Source organism: Limanda limanda, chromosome 22 (genome assembly GCF_963576545.1).
Source record: "Limanda limanda chromosome 22, fLimLim1.1, whole genome shotgun sequence".
NCBI lineage: Eukaryota > Metazoa > Chordata > Actinopteri > Pleuronectiformes > Pleuronectidae > Limanda > Limanda limanda.
Window position 1 is genome coordinate 17,678,798 of NC_083657.1, and position 16,222 is coordinate 17,695,019.

At 40.1% G+C, this 16,222-nt stretch overlaps 1 protein-coding gene across 1 annotated transcript; it reads right to left on the bottom strand.

The window, feature by feature from the left end:
* Nucleotides 1-9,833: 9,833 nt before the first annotated feature.
* sox19b (SRY-box transcription factor 19b) lies at nucleotides 9,834-12,584 on the bottom strand. Its single transcript, XM_061066314.1, has 2 exons — nucleotides 11,932-12,584; nucleotides 9,834-10,095 (listed from the first exon to the last, which is right to left on the bottom strand). The coding sequence occupies exons 1-2, from the start codon at nucleotides 12,582-12,584 to the stop codon at nucleotides 9,834-9,836; spliced, it is 915 nt and encodes a 304-aa protein (XP_060922297.1).
* Nucleotides 12,585-16,222: the final 3,638 nt, after the last annotated feature.

A 16,222-nucleotide genomic window follows, 5' to 3' on the forward strand; every position in this document is an offset into this window, starting at 1 on the left:
GGCCTGTACTTAAAAGCGAGGTGACTGTCTAAAAATGTAACTTTGGGAATAACTTTGTGGTTAATCGGCTCTATGAAAGTAGGTAAGGTTTAACCCGAATGCACACCATCAAGTCCAAAAAATGCTGCAAACATGTAGAATGAAATCAACATCAGATCAAGGATTGTGAGGCTGGATCCGCAGGAGAGGCTGTATAGAGATCATCACATCCGCAGATCTTCCCCGATCATGTGTTCTATTAAACATATTTAATTTATCATGTTCTATATGAAACATCGATTCTCATCTGAGTGAATTCTGTGACTTAGATCATTTCTCACAACAGACGTCTACTCAATGGAGTAGCTTCTTCTCAGTCAAACTGCGTCTCGTTATTTTGCCATCGGACACTTCCCACCTATATGTTCAATCGGTGATGCTGAATATGATCAATAATACTGCCTCTGTGCCCTTCACAGGTGGTACTTGCTGTCACTAAAGCTGTTATGTGATCGCAGGTCATCTACAGGATAAAAATACTTGGTATTGTCAGGTCAACACACAGAACATATGTTTCTATAGGATTAATGCCGTTAAAGCCCCATGAGCTCATGAGAGAGATTATGAATCATCAATCATTATTTATCATCAATGTTCTGGTTTTTGATCTGATCACATTTCTACTAAAAGACCATAACTTTATTTATTCCTTAAGAATTATCACTTTATTCTATAATATTTACAGCAATTCATGTTTTTTTAAATGCTCAATAATTTCATCAAATATTCATAAAGATCATTTGATAGAATATTTTTCAATTTCATCCTGATTTACTGATGGTGAATTTTCCATTGTGTTTGCAGCTAAACTTAATGTTAAACTCAAATAAATACTTAACACAACAGTATCATACACAGACAGCATGTAAGTGCTTCAGACCTTTAGAAAGAATTTCAAAATTCATTATCAGTGTCAATTTCAAAAATTAAGTGCATGTAAACTATAATTTAAGTGTGTTTTCCGTGTTTTAACATATTAATGGGAACTTGCATATCGATCATATTACAAATGAAGATTGTAGTGAACAAATGACAAAACATCACTTCCGTTAAGAATGTACTCTGTCAGTAAGGTGTTTTAATTAATCTCCCTTTCACAGTAAAACTTTTTTTAATCTCTTCATATCCGCTAAGAATTCTTCTTGGAAGTACACAGGTTTGCGCACGTGGACATGCATGCTCACATACTCAGAGTCAGTTATTTTCTGGATGAACACAAGCGCTTTACAGAAAAATTTTGCCATGCACCAATTCACTCACACATTCATATGGTGCAACACTGTCTTTATCATACACACATAAACTGCCAGGACAGGGGGCAGATGGGGTTCAGTATCCTGCCCAAGGAATGGCGGAGACTGGAATTAAACTGCCAACCGTCCGGTGAACGGATGACCTGCTCTATATCCTGAGTTACAGTCGCCCAATTGTCGGTTTCCTAACCATAAATGACCTTGTTCATGATTTCATCATGTGATGTATTCTTAACTTGTCACATACTTTATCCCTGAGGGCACCTGTGGGACATCTTTGATCTTTTTTTTTACAATTTGATAATTTTGTGTAAATGCGTACGGATTCAAATTTTCTATTTTTTCCCCTAATGTCATTAGAACAATGAATCATGCATTCCAGGTTTGTATGCTTATATTCAGTAGTCCCTGCTTCAAATGTATATTTTTTAATATTTTATGTCATTTTGACCCATTTTCCCATATTTTACATATAGGTTAAATATTTACTTTTTTATTGTCTCCTGTACTGACATTGTTTCCTGTAATGCTGTATATATAAAACATACTTCTGTATAATGGAACCCATAAACACACTGTGTGTGGATTAAGAGAGAGTCCAGAAGTAGAAAAGTAAGAGAAATAATATTGTGCAATGTTATTTTCCTCTCACAATCTCTCTGTGCCTCTCTCACACACGTACACACCATCATCAATCCAAACACTCAAACACAAAAACATGCATGTGTCACAACCAATTGAACCTCAATTAAGCTGGGAATTTCCTTATAGGAGTTTAGCATGATAAGCTTTCAGTGTGCTAATAATTGACATCCAAATATAATAAACATATATTTCATATTTGGAAAATAAGGCTTTTTTTATTTGTCTTTCAGTTTATACTGTTAACATGTAAAAAAAAACCTGGTATTTAAAGGTAACATGAAACTTCACCACTAGATGTCCCTAAATTCTACACACTTAACCTTTAAAGTCAAATCAGTAGTAAATTATCCTGTTTTAAGCATCATATAAGACGTGTTGTGTTGGATGCAGTTTGCACACCGGTACTATATAGGCGCTTTGTGCTTATATATCTTACAAACAATTGGTCCATATCACATAATCTGGGGTGAGACTCAACTACCTTCTACTTTACAATAAAGTGTTGAACCATTTAGGGATTTGAAGCTGCTTCACAATAAAAGTGGATTGCTTGCTTACTGGAAAGCTATAGTTGCAGGCTGTGTTAACGTCCCATCATGTTAGGATACAGGGTTGCTAAGTGAAACTATGGTTCAGCTGTAACAACTGTTGGCTTCCCAATTAGAAATTCAAACCTCACTCCTTGTTTTCATTAATGATATCTCCCTACTTTGCTCAGCTCAGATTTCCCTTTACCTTAACGTATTAGGTATTGTCACCAACTAGCTTCCCCACTGGGATGGTATTGGGCAGGTGATGAACAGTGCCTGTTTTTCTTTAGATATTGCACCTGGAATTAAGGCCATGGGGAAATATTACTTAAATAAGCAAAATTTTATAGCCCATATTCACAAATCACCATGGGTCTCATAGGGCTTTAACAAGATCTGACATCCTCTGCACTCAACTCTCAACAAGAGTGAGAAGAAGCTACCAAAAAAAGATTATTTTAACAGGGGAAAAAAACAAAGAAACCTCAGAGAGAGCCACATGTGAGGGATCCCTCTCCCAGGACGGACAGATGTGCAATAGATGCCACATGTAAAGGAGGACATCAGAAATATAACAGTTTTTACAGCATTGGTTAGAATAAACAGTTTGTAGCATAATGGAAGGTCAATGAATTTATAGATTATTGTCAGTAATGGTTGAGAATCTGAGGTGATATATTTATTGTATATCAAGCAGTCTTGTTGTAATCATAGTCCATGGTCAGCAGCCACCACGATCATGATCCACAATCAAGATCGGATGCCACCATAGTCCACAATCGTTATTCACTGCCCCGGATCCACAATCAGCAGCCACCTAGATCATGGTCCACCACCATTATCAGATGCCAACACGATACAGGATCCGCCATTTCTATCACCATCTCTGATTCGCGATCCACCATCATGATCCATGATGTAGCTGCAGACGCGGCCCGGGATCTGCGGACGATAAGGCAAAGGGACTCCGGAGAAAAAGTCAAGTCAGTAGCATGCATTGATGGGATATCAATTTCTTTGATGGGATAAGGATTGAGAAGATGAAGGAGAAGCTTGAAAAAGTTTTTTTTATTATGTTTTCCTTACTCTTGTTGAGGGTTAAGGGCAGAGGATGCCACACCTTGCTTAAGCCCTGTGAGACAAATTGTGATTTGTGAATATTGGCTATACAAATACAATTTGATTGATAGATAGCTGAAAGCTCTGGTTCCTACTCTACTTTTAGAAAGTTTAGGGTCGACAAGTTAGCCTGAATTCTGGGAGCGCACTGCTCTAGCTGGTTAATATAGTACTATCAGTTCTTTGAGTGGTGCCATATTATTAAGCGCCTTAAAGGTGAGGAGAATAATTTTAAAATACTATTCTAGCTTTAACCCCAAGCAAGTGAAGTAAAGCTAATACAGGAGAAATGTGGTCTCTTTTCCTGGTTCTTGTCAGGACAAAACGCTGCAGAGTCTTTAACAACTTACTGCTGGAGCCTGGTAATAAGGGATTACAATAATTAAGTCTTGATGTAACAAAGGCTCAGATTTTTTAGATGTTACGTGAAAGAAGGCGGTCCTAGAATTGTTTTTTCAAATTGTGATCAAAGATGACTCCCAAGTTCCTGACTGTTTCAATGGAAGCAAGGGCAATGTCTTCTAGCCAGCTATATCATTAGATAATGTGTCTCTGAGTTGTTTAGGGCCAATTATTAGAACCTCTGTTTTATCTGAGTTTAATAAAAGAAAATTGCAGGTCAAATTGGAATTGATCTGAAAAATAGGATATAAACCAGTTTAGGGCGGTTCCTTCAATGCCAATTAGCTGGTCTAGTCTCTGTAATAAAATTTGATGATCGATAGTGTTGAACGCTGCACTGAGATCTAACAGAACGAGAACAGAGACAAATCACTTATCCGAAGCTATGAGGGCATTAGTGACTTTTGCCAAGGCTGTCTCTGTGCTTCGATTGGCTCTAAACCCTAACTGTTTTCATATACATTATTTTCCTGGAGAAACTCACACAGCTGATTGGCTTCAACCTTCTCTAGAATTTTATACAGGAAGGGGAGGTTGGATATCGGTCTTTAGTTGGCTAAAACCTTCGGGTCCAGGGTGGGTTTTTTAGGAACATGCTTAACCATAAAAACTGCACGGAAAGAAGAAAAAAAGGTTATATAATGCCTCCGGCCAGTCTTTTGCCGGCATGAAGGCTCTATGCTAACAATAGTATCAGCCAATCTGCAAGTACAAAGATTCCTCTGGAAACGTCTGTTCAGCTGGTTATTTTCTTAATTGATCAGTGATTGAAGTGACATCTGTATGCGAATCTATGGGAAATATGTTGGTAATTTTGGTCAGAAATTGTGGTCAACCATCCACATTTGATGACCACAATGATTGTGCATGAGTGTGACATGTACGGAAAAACAGAGCATCTCTATTCCACAGGTGCATGAAACATGACCAGGCAGCATCAGTCGGACGGTGTTTAATATTGTTTTGCATGAAAAAACAATAATGACAAATAGATAAAAAAAGACAATACAGTGCAACACAAATTAAGATATATTACATTTGTGAGTTTATGCTGCATCTCTACATGGTATAATGAGAGTGCTTTTTAGGTCTGACTATTTACATCCCTCACATTGGAAGATCTCTTCTATTGCTCCTGTTCATGTGTGCATGTCTGGTGGTGTTTGCCCTGTAATCTATGCTGAGAGTCGTCGTAGACTATCTGGGGTCCTGGAGGAATGTACCATGTTCTGTAGCCTACATGAAAACTTGTTGGTGAACTGATTCTGGTATTTTTGTGATGATATACATTCAATTCTGCCTCTTATTTGTCTGAATCTTGATGGAAGAAATAGACAACAGCAGCTTGTGACTGACCTGCAAGTGAGAGACCACAAATTAACTTTAAAGGAGCTGGCATTCAAACAGAATCACTGCTAAAACATCTTGGTTGTGTCTGGATTGTAAATGCCAATTCACAATTAAAGAAAAAACCCATTGGTAACCACCACCTGATTCTCTCTCTCTCTCTCTCTCTCTCTCTCTCTCTCTCTCTCTCTCTCTCTCTCTCTCGCTCTCTCTCTCTCTCTCAACACACACACACACACACACACACACACACACACACACACACACACACACACACAGAAACACACACACAGAGGCTGACCACAGCTCTTTGTAGGGACTTTTAAGTCACTCTCTACAGATCCATGGCAACCACTTGTTGAAGCCTCACTGCTCGTTGCTAAGTGATGGGATGTATTGGACCAGAAAATCCTTCCATTGACACTCCCTCCACCCCCTTTTCCACCAATCCCTCCCTCTCCCTACCCCATCTGTACCCACCCTTGGACTGCAGCCAAAACAACCCAAATATATGCTGTAACTTCCGCTAGTAAGTTAGACCAACAAATGTTTATTTGCTAATTTGCCAAAGTTATATGATGCATATTCAAACACTTTCCACCAAAAGGAGTTAAAAAGTGACATTGCCACTTTTAACTAAAAAGTAATGAAAAGAAGCGCTATATTAACCAAACTATGTAAAATATGGTTCAGGATATTTATGAACCCAACACAAAGAAAATGTCAGTGACCTTATGTGCCTTGCTATAAGGTTCCACTAGTTCTTAAGTTACAGACGTTATAAATGAGGTTCCAAGGATCCGTGAGCGGATCAAGAAGTTCTCTGAGAGGGTTTCTGGAATCCCTCAGGTGGTTTGATTCCAGGGATGCTGGAGGTAGTAGTTGTGTTTATTCGTACAGCTCCAACTCCTAAAAGATGTTACCTGAGGGAACTTTTAATATAGACTAGGTCTAGACTGTACTCTTAATTAATATTAGACCCATTTTAAGAGACCTAACATTCTCCCAGTATTCTGAGACTCTAATTTAAACCACATTTCTGTACACACATTTCATAATGAAATACTATATAATATTCAATATTTTATGCATACACCACCGATGAAATTTAATCACATTCTGATATGTGCTCTTGGAGAAGTTTGAAAAGTCCCCTCCTTTGCATCTGTTGATCCTGGTGCCCGCATCTTTTCTCCACTCCTCTCCAACTCACCCCTCCCCTCACTGACCGATTAGCCAGTGCGGGGTTCTCTCCTATTTCCATGAGAAAGGCGGCGGCCGGTGAAAGGGTTAAGCCTGAGGACGAAGCCCCCAAAAGCAACCCTAATTTTCTGCCCGGCGGGGGAGTGGGCGAAGCGGGGAGAGGGAACAAAGACGGCCGGGGGAGGAGCGGAGAGCTCGGCTTTACTATATGCACCTGCGGCCTGAAAAGCCTCGGACAATGCGCCTCCGAAACGGCCAATTACGCACGGGCCATCCACCCGCTTTCTCTGTGGAGAGACGTGGGGGAGGAGTTGCGGGAGTGAAAGGGAGGAGGAGGGGAACAGCGAAAGTGAATTTTAAAAGAGAGTAAAGATAAGAAAGTAAATAATCAAGCTTTAAATCATTCTGGCCACTATGTACAATTCACCCTCTCTCATCACATCTTCCCATTCCTGCCCATGTTCCCCCGCCATTGTTCACTTCAGTCCGGAGTGTTTGTGTGAGTGGCAGCAGACCCGCCTGTGAACAGGCTGTGCAAATGATAAAGGTCGTTTCTGATCGCTGCCATTCTTATCTTCTGGAATCATTTGGATGGATGAGCTCACGTTTGTAACAACAGCCGAGAAACACAAAAAATTTTCAATTTCCACTTTGCCCGGGGGCAAACGGCTAGTAATTCATTTGAGTCTTCTGAGAAATAAAACATTTAAAACTAATATGCCTACTCATAGCCTGATGTCCAACATATGTGTACATGGAGAAATGGGAAAGAACACTACTATTAAATCCAAACTATTTGAGCATCTGTTGTTGTAGAGTTAATTATTCCTACTGCTCCTGGTAGTCAACTGTTTCCATGAGGATCTTTGTATATGAAATTATATAAGAATATGTGCTTGAACACAAAATAAGCATATTTTGTGTCATTGCCACTGTCCACTCCCAACTGGATGTTTTAACAAGACTAAAGCAAACACCATTTAGTTCAGCCCTGTACTGTGTACGTGGATGGATGACAATAAAGTTGACTTGACCTGACTTGACTTGATGCTCACTGGGTGTTTAATGATTGTTTGTTATAAGTGTGATTATTGTCTGGAAGGTGGGAAAGTATATCTCAAATAATTTGAAACTATTCAAAAATGATTTGCAGTTTAGTCAAGTGTTATCAACCATGTGGTTCAGGGGATAAAACTTATCACACAGCATATTGCCGGACTACATATGCTAAGCACTATAAGTGGCCCTTCGTGGCCACTTTGTGTGTAATACTTTTAAAATTGGATAGGATATGACAACGCTAAGCCTTAAATTCTACCATACAAAGATTAATGTTCAGGTTCAGCTGACACAGTCCAAAAGGTTGATTTAACAATGTGCATTATTGGGGCCAGATGTACTGTACTGACCTGAATGTTCATGTATGTATATGGTGTTTCAATGTTTCACACCCAGTATAACACTAAAATATATATACAGATTAATTACTTCCTGATAGTGTCAGCAGCTGTACATTTAGGTTTCATCAAATTCTTTCCATCAATCTTTCAACAAAATTCACAGACATGTAACATGAATGAAAAAGGATTTGTACTTTTTATTAATATTGTCATGAATGCCATAACAAAGATTTTTTATAATCAAAAAAGAATCAAGACTCTTAGTATAAGAGCCTAAAAATGTATACATTATTTACATGAATGCTACATACAATACCTCTAGCACATGGCAGCATTTACATACAACAGAATTCATTCTAAAATCAGTATAAATGTTAGGTTTTCAAATATTGGGCATCGATGTCAACATTTATGCATTACTCACTTTAAAAAATAACTCTGGCATCTGTTTCCAGTGCAAGTGTATTTGTAATACTGTCTGAATTATCTAACACATTCAATACTTAGTTGTTTGTTTAAAATAAAACTTTCCTTTAGGTCCATAGCAGCACTAGTAAGCAGACAGCAGGCTCGACAGAAGAATGACAGTGCCGTCAGATTGAAAGAACTGGGATTAAAACAGCTTTATTATTTAAAGAGAATTAAAATCACCCATTTTTGATGTAACTCTAAACAGTTTAGAAATAAGATGTTTTGTTTGCTGGAGATATATTCCCAAAACTAACTGGTACATTCCCTTTACTGGTAATCATAAAAACACAAAAAAGACAGTTCATTAAAAAAAAAACAACACATGCCTAGACGGCATTTTGTCAACATAAGGTTGGCTTCACAAGTAAGCTTCCACAAGTCTTAACTGCTATTTCGAACAAACAAATGAAATGAAGCATTTCATATTATTCATTCACCCAATAAGAAGCCTAAAAGCAATACAACTCCTGCCTATAGCAAAGTGACAATTACACTCAGGCTGCTGCCAGAACAATGCATCTTAAAAATTAATATCAAAGCACAAATCTAGAACTAATAACAAATAAAACTCAAACTGGCAGCAACAAATGTTGCGGACCTCCTCATACTCTGACATGTGATCTACTAAAGGTGGAACCAAGCTGATTTTTCATTGTAAGCAACACCATAGATTATAGATGCTATTGTGTTGTATTCATTTCCTGTGGATGCAGTGCTGATTGTCCAAAAGGTGTCTCTATGTTGTCCAATAAGATTTCATCAGTTAAAATACAAAAACACAATAGTACTCAACCAAAGCCAAGACACAAAAAGGTTCATTTTCAAAATAGCTGTTATTTAAGTTGTGCATTTCCTTCTTGTGTTAATTACCAGCACCCAGCTGTTCTCCAGATCTGCTGGCACAGCAGTGTCCAGGCACTGACTGTGGGTGGCGGAACTGAAAAGAGTGCCAGTGTCACAGGTGTTTGGGTAGTACAACCTTGACTCATTATGGATAAGTTCTGAAAATATAAAGACAAACATTTTGTAATTTGTACAGAAACTGGTAGGGCTTGTTGAAGACATGCTTTAAAGCTGTCCCAATCTTCACTGCATGGAGAGAAGTCCGCTTGTCGGGTGGTGGGCAGGGAGGAGACTCGGCTCAGTATGAATGGTAGAGGGTGTGAATGGCATTTATTTTTAACTGAGGTTGAACCAAAGAGGTAGAAAAACAGCTTTTCAGTGAAACAAACATTTAGTCGTCACTTGCATGTCTGGAACTGCAGGCACATCTGGAACTGTGAGACTAACCCTAACACAGGTATAAAGTTTTTCACTTCACCTTTCATCCTTCATCTCTTTGACTCCACCTACAGACCTGTGCATCATGAGCATTTCTGGTTCTCTCACTCAGTTCAACCCACACCCCCATGATTCCCACAGTCCTAGATGTGTGTGAGCGGGACAGTTCCATTGAGGTAGTGCTGCTGGACACTGGTGTAGCCCCTCTGTGTTGTTGTGGGGTCACCGGCATCCCCTCCTGGTCCCGGAATGTACATGCTGATCATGTCCCTGAGGTCTCCCTGCAAAGGCCCTCTGTGGTGGTTTGGTGCCCCAGTTGGAGGCGAGTGAGACACTGGTTCTGCTTTCACCATGGACATGGTGACAGGGCTTGGTTGCTGAGGACTGCTGCCGTATGACATAGGGCTGTGCAGGGGACAAGAGAGAACAAATTAGATGTCAGATTTTTAAAAAAAACACACAAAAAAACAGATCAGGATGAGAAATCCTCATCATGGGGGAAATTATGCTAAAATCCAGATTTACATAGCAGTCTGAAGACAACTTTGAATTTATTTAAGCAAATTATCTTTCTTGTCATATAGCTGTGCTTCATGCTTAAGTGTATTATTGAGGTTCAGAAAACCATCTTTCATTTAAAGAATAATTAAGTAGCCAATGATAAAGAGATTCCTGAATTCATTTTAATTATAAGAAAATGTGGGATTGATCTGTTGAACAGGATAGCAATGTGACAATGCAAACTACACAACCTTTACTGTCCTAAATTTGTAATATTAAAACTAATGAACTGACTTGAGGTCTTTCAGTTTTCCCAATACTTGGTTGGGCAAGGACTGAAACCATGATTTGTAACTTCTGTGAAATGGTTACTGAATATATCTGAAGTATTGTTTAGGATATAATAGTTTGGACATGATATTTATTTTCAATTGCTCTGCAATCTCAGGTTTAATAGTTTAGAGCGTCAAACGCCATTGAAACGTGAGACTCCATTCCCATCGGAACATGAGAAAATTACGTTGCTACGTTATTCTTAATGTTTTCACTCCTAAAATTCCACTGGATTGTGTTGCAACTATATTTCAGGCAAACCAAACATTGAGTTAATAATGTGCTGCATCGTCACTGTGTCCAACAGGACCTACATTAAAATAATGGTTAAACGTCAAACATTATATTATTGAAAAAAATATAAAATTGTTTAATTCAACTGCTTTATTCAAATATAAATATATTAATTGAATAAATTAAACTAAACTCTTAAATACAGTGAAATTATAACAAAATAACTTCTGAGGATCAGTTGTATTTTAGCCATAGGACCTCACACTCTATAAAGTTTTCTGTGTATCATTTGAAAAGCTGTTCAAACCAAAAGAGTACTTTCAGCTTTTTAGCATCAACAACAGTTGGCATGAAGGTTACTGTTAACTAACATCAAAACATCTGGTGCTTTTAAATGTAGACCCCTGATGTCTGAAATATTAAAGCTGTTGAGCCATTAGTCAAAGGGCTATAGAAATTGTGGATATTGGATATAACTTCCACATCATCTATCTTACACCAGGACATTTATCCAAGTGTTGAAACTTCGTAGCTTGTAGGGAATGAGGCAAAGGCCCAAAAGTGGAACTGGGAGACAAAGGTTTGCAGGAATAAGGGACAGTGGGTAGAGGACCACACACAGAGCAGCCCTGCCTGCCATCAAGTCATCCTGATCAACATTCCAGTCAGGACCCAGCCCTGAACAGTGTCACATGCATAACAAGTAGGCAACAGACTGAAGCCTGTTGTTCTATCATATGCAAAGTTCCTGACTCAAAGGGATAGAATTTCTACCTGATTTAAGGCTCATTTTAACTGCTAGTGAGTTTTACCTCAGACACACACATTTAAATAATGTCAAACATACACCTTAAGGATTACAATTGATATACTTGGTGTATGTTAGACATTTTAGTCATGTTCATCAATCCACAAAAGTTAATGTGTGTGCATGTGTTTAAGAACGTGTGAACGACTTCAATACGAAGTTGGTGTTAAGACGTTGAGGCCCCACTTTAGAATATAATGTGTGACAGGTGGATTCTACAACTCGTTTAAGACATATTCAGTAATAAAGTAATAAGTAATAATTCTAATCGTCCTTACCTGTTGCTGAGTATTACCAGGAAAGTTAATTCAATCAAAGAACATGAAAACTAAAAGTCGGGTCCTAAACACTGGGATGCTGCTCACCTGTATGAGTTGGCTCCGTTCATGTAAGACTGAGCCGCTGTCATGGCCGGCGGGTACTGGAGAGCTGACAGGTCGTACCTGTGTAGCTGCTGTGTGTAGCCGAGCGCCTCGCCCTGCATGCCCGCGTACCCCCCGGTTGGACCCCAGCCGTAGCTCTCCATCCTCGGACTACCACCTTGGCCTTGGGCCGCTGCCAGCAAGTTTCCGGCCGACAGTGGGTACTTTCCCACCTGAGTGTCCTTCTTCAACAGGGGCTTCGTCTTGCGACGTGGCTTGTACTTGTAGTCGGGGTACTCCTTCATGTGGACTGCCCGGAGCCTTTTGGCCTCGTCGATAAAGGGCCGCTTCTCTGCGTCGGTCAGGAGTTTCCACTCAGCTCCCAGTCGCTTACTAATTTCAGAGTTGTGCATTTTCGGGTTTTCTTGAGCCATCTTGCGCCTTTGACCCCGGGACCAGACCATGAACGCGTTCATGGGCCGTTTGACTTTATCCATGGGGTCGCTTCCAGGTGCACACGCAGTCTTGGTGCACGGGTGAGAGTTGCCATTGCCGCCCATGTTCCCGGTCATGGTGACCGGTGACATCCCCTGTGAGGTCTGGTGAGAGGGGGGCTGGCCGGTCGGCTTCAGCTCGTGTTCCATCATGCTGTACATGTTGGACGGATGCAGTAGAGTGAGGATGAGTTAGAGAACAGGAGAACACTGGAGCTCACTGCAGCGTTCTGTCGCCCTCCACCTGGCGACTCGTGGCCGGGTTTACTCTCAGGTCGAAGCGGGAGCGCCGGGTGATCCAAATTAACCAATTAGCCGCAGCGCACCAGAGACAGGAGCGATCACTTGGTTCTAATGATCCTAAATGAGCAGACGGCTTGTGGAAGGCATTACTGGGATACGGGGATACTGGAGAACACGGAGGAGCGAGAGTCCGTCTCGTAAACGCAGCGCTTCTATTCTGCGAGATCTCAGCGGGAAACCACTTGTTAGACGCGAGGCTCGCACACTGAACTCATGTGCCCGCTCACTCCAAAAGTTTCCCTGCTCTCGTGCACTCCGCCGGGTTTGAACCAATCGGAGGGCGCAGAGCTTCCGCCTGTGCGCGTGCATTTGCAACTCAAAAGCCCCTGACAGTGCACGAGACACTTGTTGATGGTGGAGGCGGGGAGAGGGGAGGCCTTCCAGGCACAAAAGTATCTTAATAATCAATTATTAACAACTATTAAGCTTAAACGAGGGCTTTTACCAAAGTTCTCAATGAAGAGTGTAAACATCAGACACCACACAAAGAACAAGGGCCTGATTGACAGTGCAAATAATCCCTGTTGTCCAATACGCTATGGAGGCTATTTAAAACATTTTTTTTAAACGCACTGTCTCAGTTAATTTTCATTAAAATATTTATTTGTATTGAAATGTGGTGATATATCTGCATACATCGAATACAAATTGGCAGCAACAAACACTATCAACTCTTAAACCAGTCTTTCAAAAGGAATTAAAGGCTGTCACAGATTATAAAACGATAGAGCCGGGGGTGCATTCAGGGTTTGATTCTGACTGACTCGGTGGAAGCTTTCCTCAACAGTCCCTGAGTTTCTATCCGTCTCCTCCTGCTGAACCTGAAGCAGCTGTCTGATGCAAAACTTCATTCCCTCATTCCAATACTGCTGATGTCCAAGTGTTTATATGAGCATGGGAGGAGAATAAAATCCATATTAAACATTAGTTTGTTAGCCACGGCCCGATCCTACCATTACCCCTTTTATGATTGATCAATGTCAGGAAAGAGACTCTTTTCAGAGTAAAGGCTGCATTGTTGGTATATTGATGGGAATTTTGGCCGTGCCTTTCCAAGAGCAGGCTCATCATTCTTGTTTAGGGGGAAAGGATTTACTAGGGTTAGGTGTGGAAAAAATCACTGGAATAATAATTAATGAGATGGGAGAAGTACGGAAATCTTATCTCTCACAGTTCTCATGAAAGGGAGACGCGTGGCTTTAATGCAGCAAACTTTGGGCACACTTGTAAACGGAAAGGCTCAAGTAGCCAATAACGAGGTTTCTTTCGTTCTTACCAAAGGGCCATTCAAAATAGTTGCATTGAAATACAGCAAAGAACACATCCCTACTGGAGCTCTAAGGAGAACAGATATTTGTGTCTCTTGGATACATGATCTATGAAGAATAATTTCTCACGATGTGATTTGTTGTGCCTATTAAACATTCCCATCACAATTATCAATTTTTATTCTGGGTGACATAATATTTCTGAGTGAGCATGAGGCTGAAAGCTTGTTTTATATATATAGTTGTTATACGTTTTGAATATAGGCTGCACAACCTGTTTTAACAGCATTTATTTTCTCCATTTATATTTACTACATGTTGAAATAAAGTTAATAAATGCTCTTAGGCAAGATCTATTAAATGAGGAAGAAGATGAAAAAAAATACAGTTGCCCTCGTGGCGTAGTGGCTACACAACAAATGGTGGTTGCACACAAATCCACAAGCAGTTGTGCATACACCCCCTGAAAAGGATGTAATTTATTTTTCTTCTATTTTTTATTTCTTCTATACTTTCCTGACTTAATAAGAGGAGAGTGACAGTTGCATCAATTTTTCTTTACAAAGAAAGGCACCAACATATCAATAGTGGCTCATGGGTTTGGAGCAGGTTGTCCTCTGACCAGAAGGTTGGTGGTTCGATCCCAGTTTTCCCCAGTTTGCATGGAAGTGTCCTTGGACAAGATACTGAACCCCAAATTGCCCCTGACAGCTGTGCCTTTCTCATAGAAGAAGCCCATAGATGCACTGTATGAATGTGTGTGTGAATGGGTGAATGACAAAAAAACTGTACTGTAAAGTGCCTTGAGTTCATCAGGACTAGAAAAGCGCTATATAAATGCAGACCTTTTCGCATTTAGTTAGAAAAGGCTCAGTAGTGAAGGCATTTTTTCTTTTAACAAGATCATAATCAATCAATCAATCAATCAACTTTTATCTGTATAGCCCAAATTCACAAATCCCAATTTGTCTCATAGGGCTTTAACAAGGTGTGACATCCTCTGCCCTTAACCCTCAACAAGAGTAAGGAAAAACGACCAAAAAAAACCCTTTCAACAGGATAAAAAGAATGTAGAAACCTTAGAGAGAGCCACATGTGAAGGATTCCTCTCCCAGGACGGACAGAAGCGCAATAGATGCCACGGGTAAGGAAGAACGTCAGAAAGATAAGAGTATTTATAGCATTGGTTAGAATAAACAGTTTTGAGCCTATTGGAATGTAAATTAATTGATGGATTATTGTCATTAATGGTTGAGTATCTGAGTAGACATATTGTATATCAAGCAGTCTTGTTGTAATCATAGTCTATGGTCAGCAGCCACCACGCTCAGGATCCACCATCACCAAGATTTTAGCCTATATGTCCTCTAAATGTTTGTTGGACTTTTTGAGCTTAAAACATGGGGAAAATTACTTCGTTCCGAGTCTAATATGAATGTCGGTGCTTCCAGGCACTTGGATGACACCACACGTCACTAATCAGCTACCCCTGAATCTCCAAAAGTGTTTTGTGGACTCAAACACTCCACTCCACCCCCCCCCCCCCCCCCCCCATCGGCAAAGGGGTGAGTAGATAATGAGTGAATTTTCGTTTCTATTCCCTATTCCATAACTATTCCTTTAAGGTCATGGGACTTCTCACAAAAAAATGTGGTGATTAAGTACGTGTTCATTCTTTTGTTGATGTTGATGTTAACTGTTGGTTTACCTGAGAAAGGTGAGACTTCACTGAAAATGAATAATCTTATATGTGTGTGTAATCTAGGTATTATTTATGTGGGGGCCTAAATCTGTTTACACAGTTAAATCATGGATACCATTATAGGGGTTAAATAATTCAGATTTTCTGTAAAAACTAATCAATTACTACCTGGTCAGGAAATGTATGTTAGTCAATGTAACATCCTCTGAAGTCATGGTGACACAACTGTGTGTATGTGTGTGTGTGTGTGTGTGTGTGTGTGTGTGTGTGTGTGTGTGTGTGTGTGTGTGTGTGTGTGTGTGTGTGTGTGTGTGTGTGTGTGCCTGTGTGTGTGCCTGTGTGTGTGCCTGTGTGCGTGTGTGTGTGCGTGTGTACGCACGAGCGTGGAAGACATCTTACCAGTTTGTACACATGCTGCAGGTGTGTGTTGTGATTGTGACCATGTGCTTGACTAATTGGGAATTGTGAGACTCCACTCTCCCACTTCCATCTCCATAACAACCTTGTGTGGAATCCCTTCAAACCTT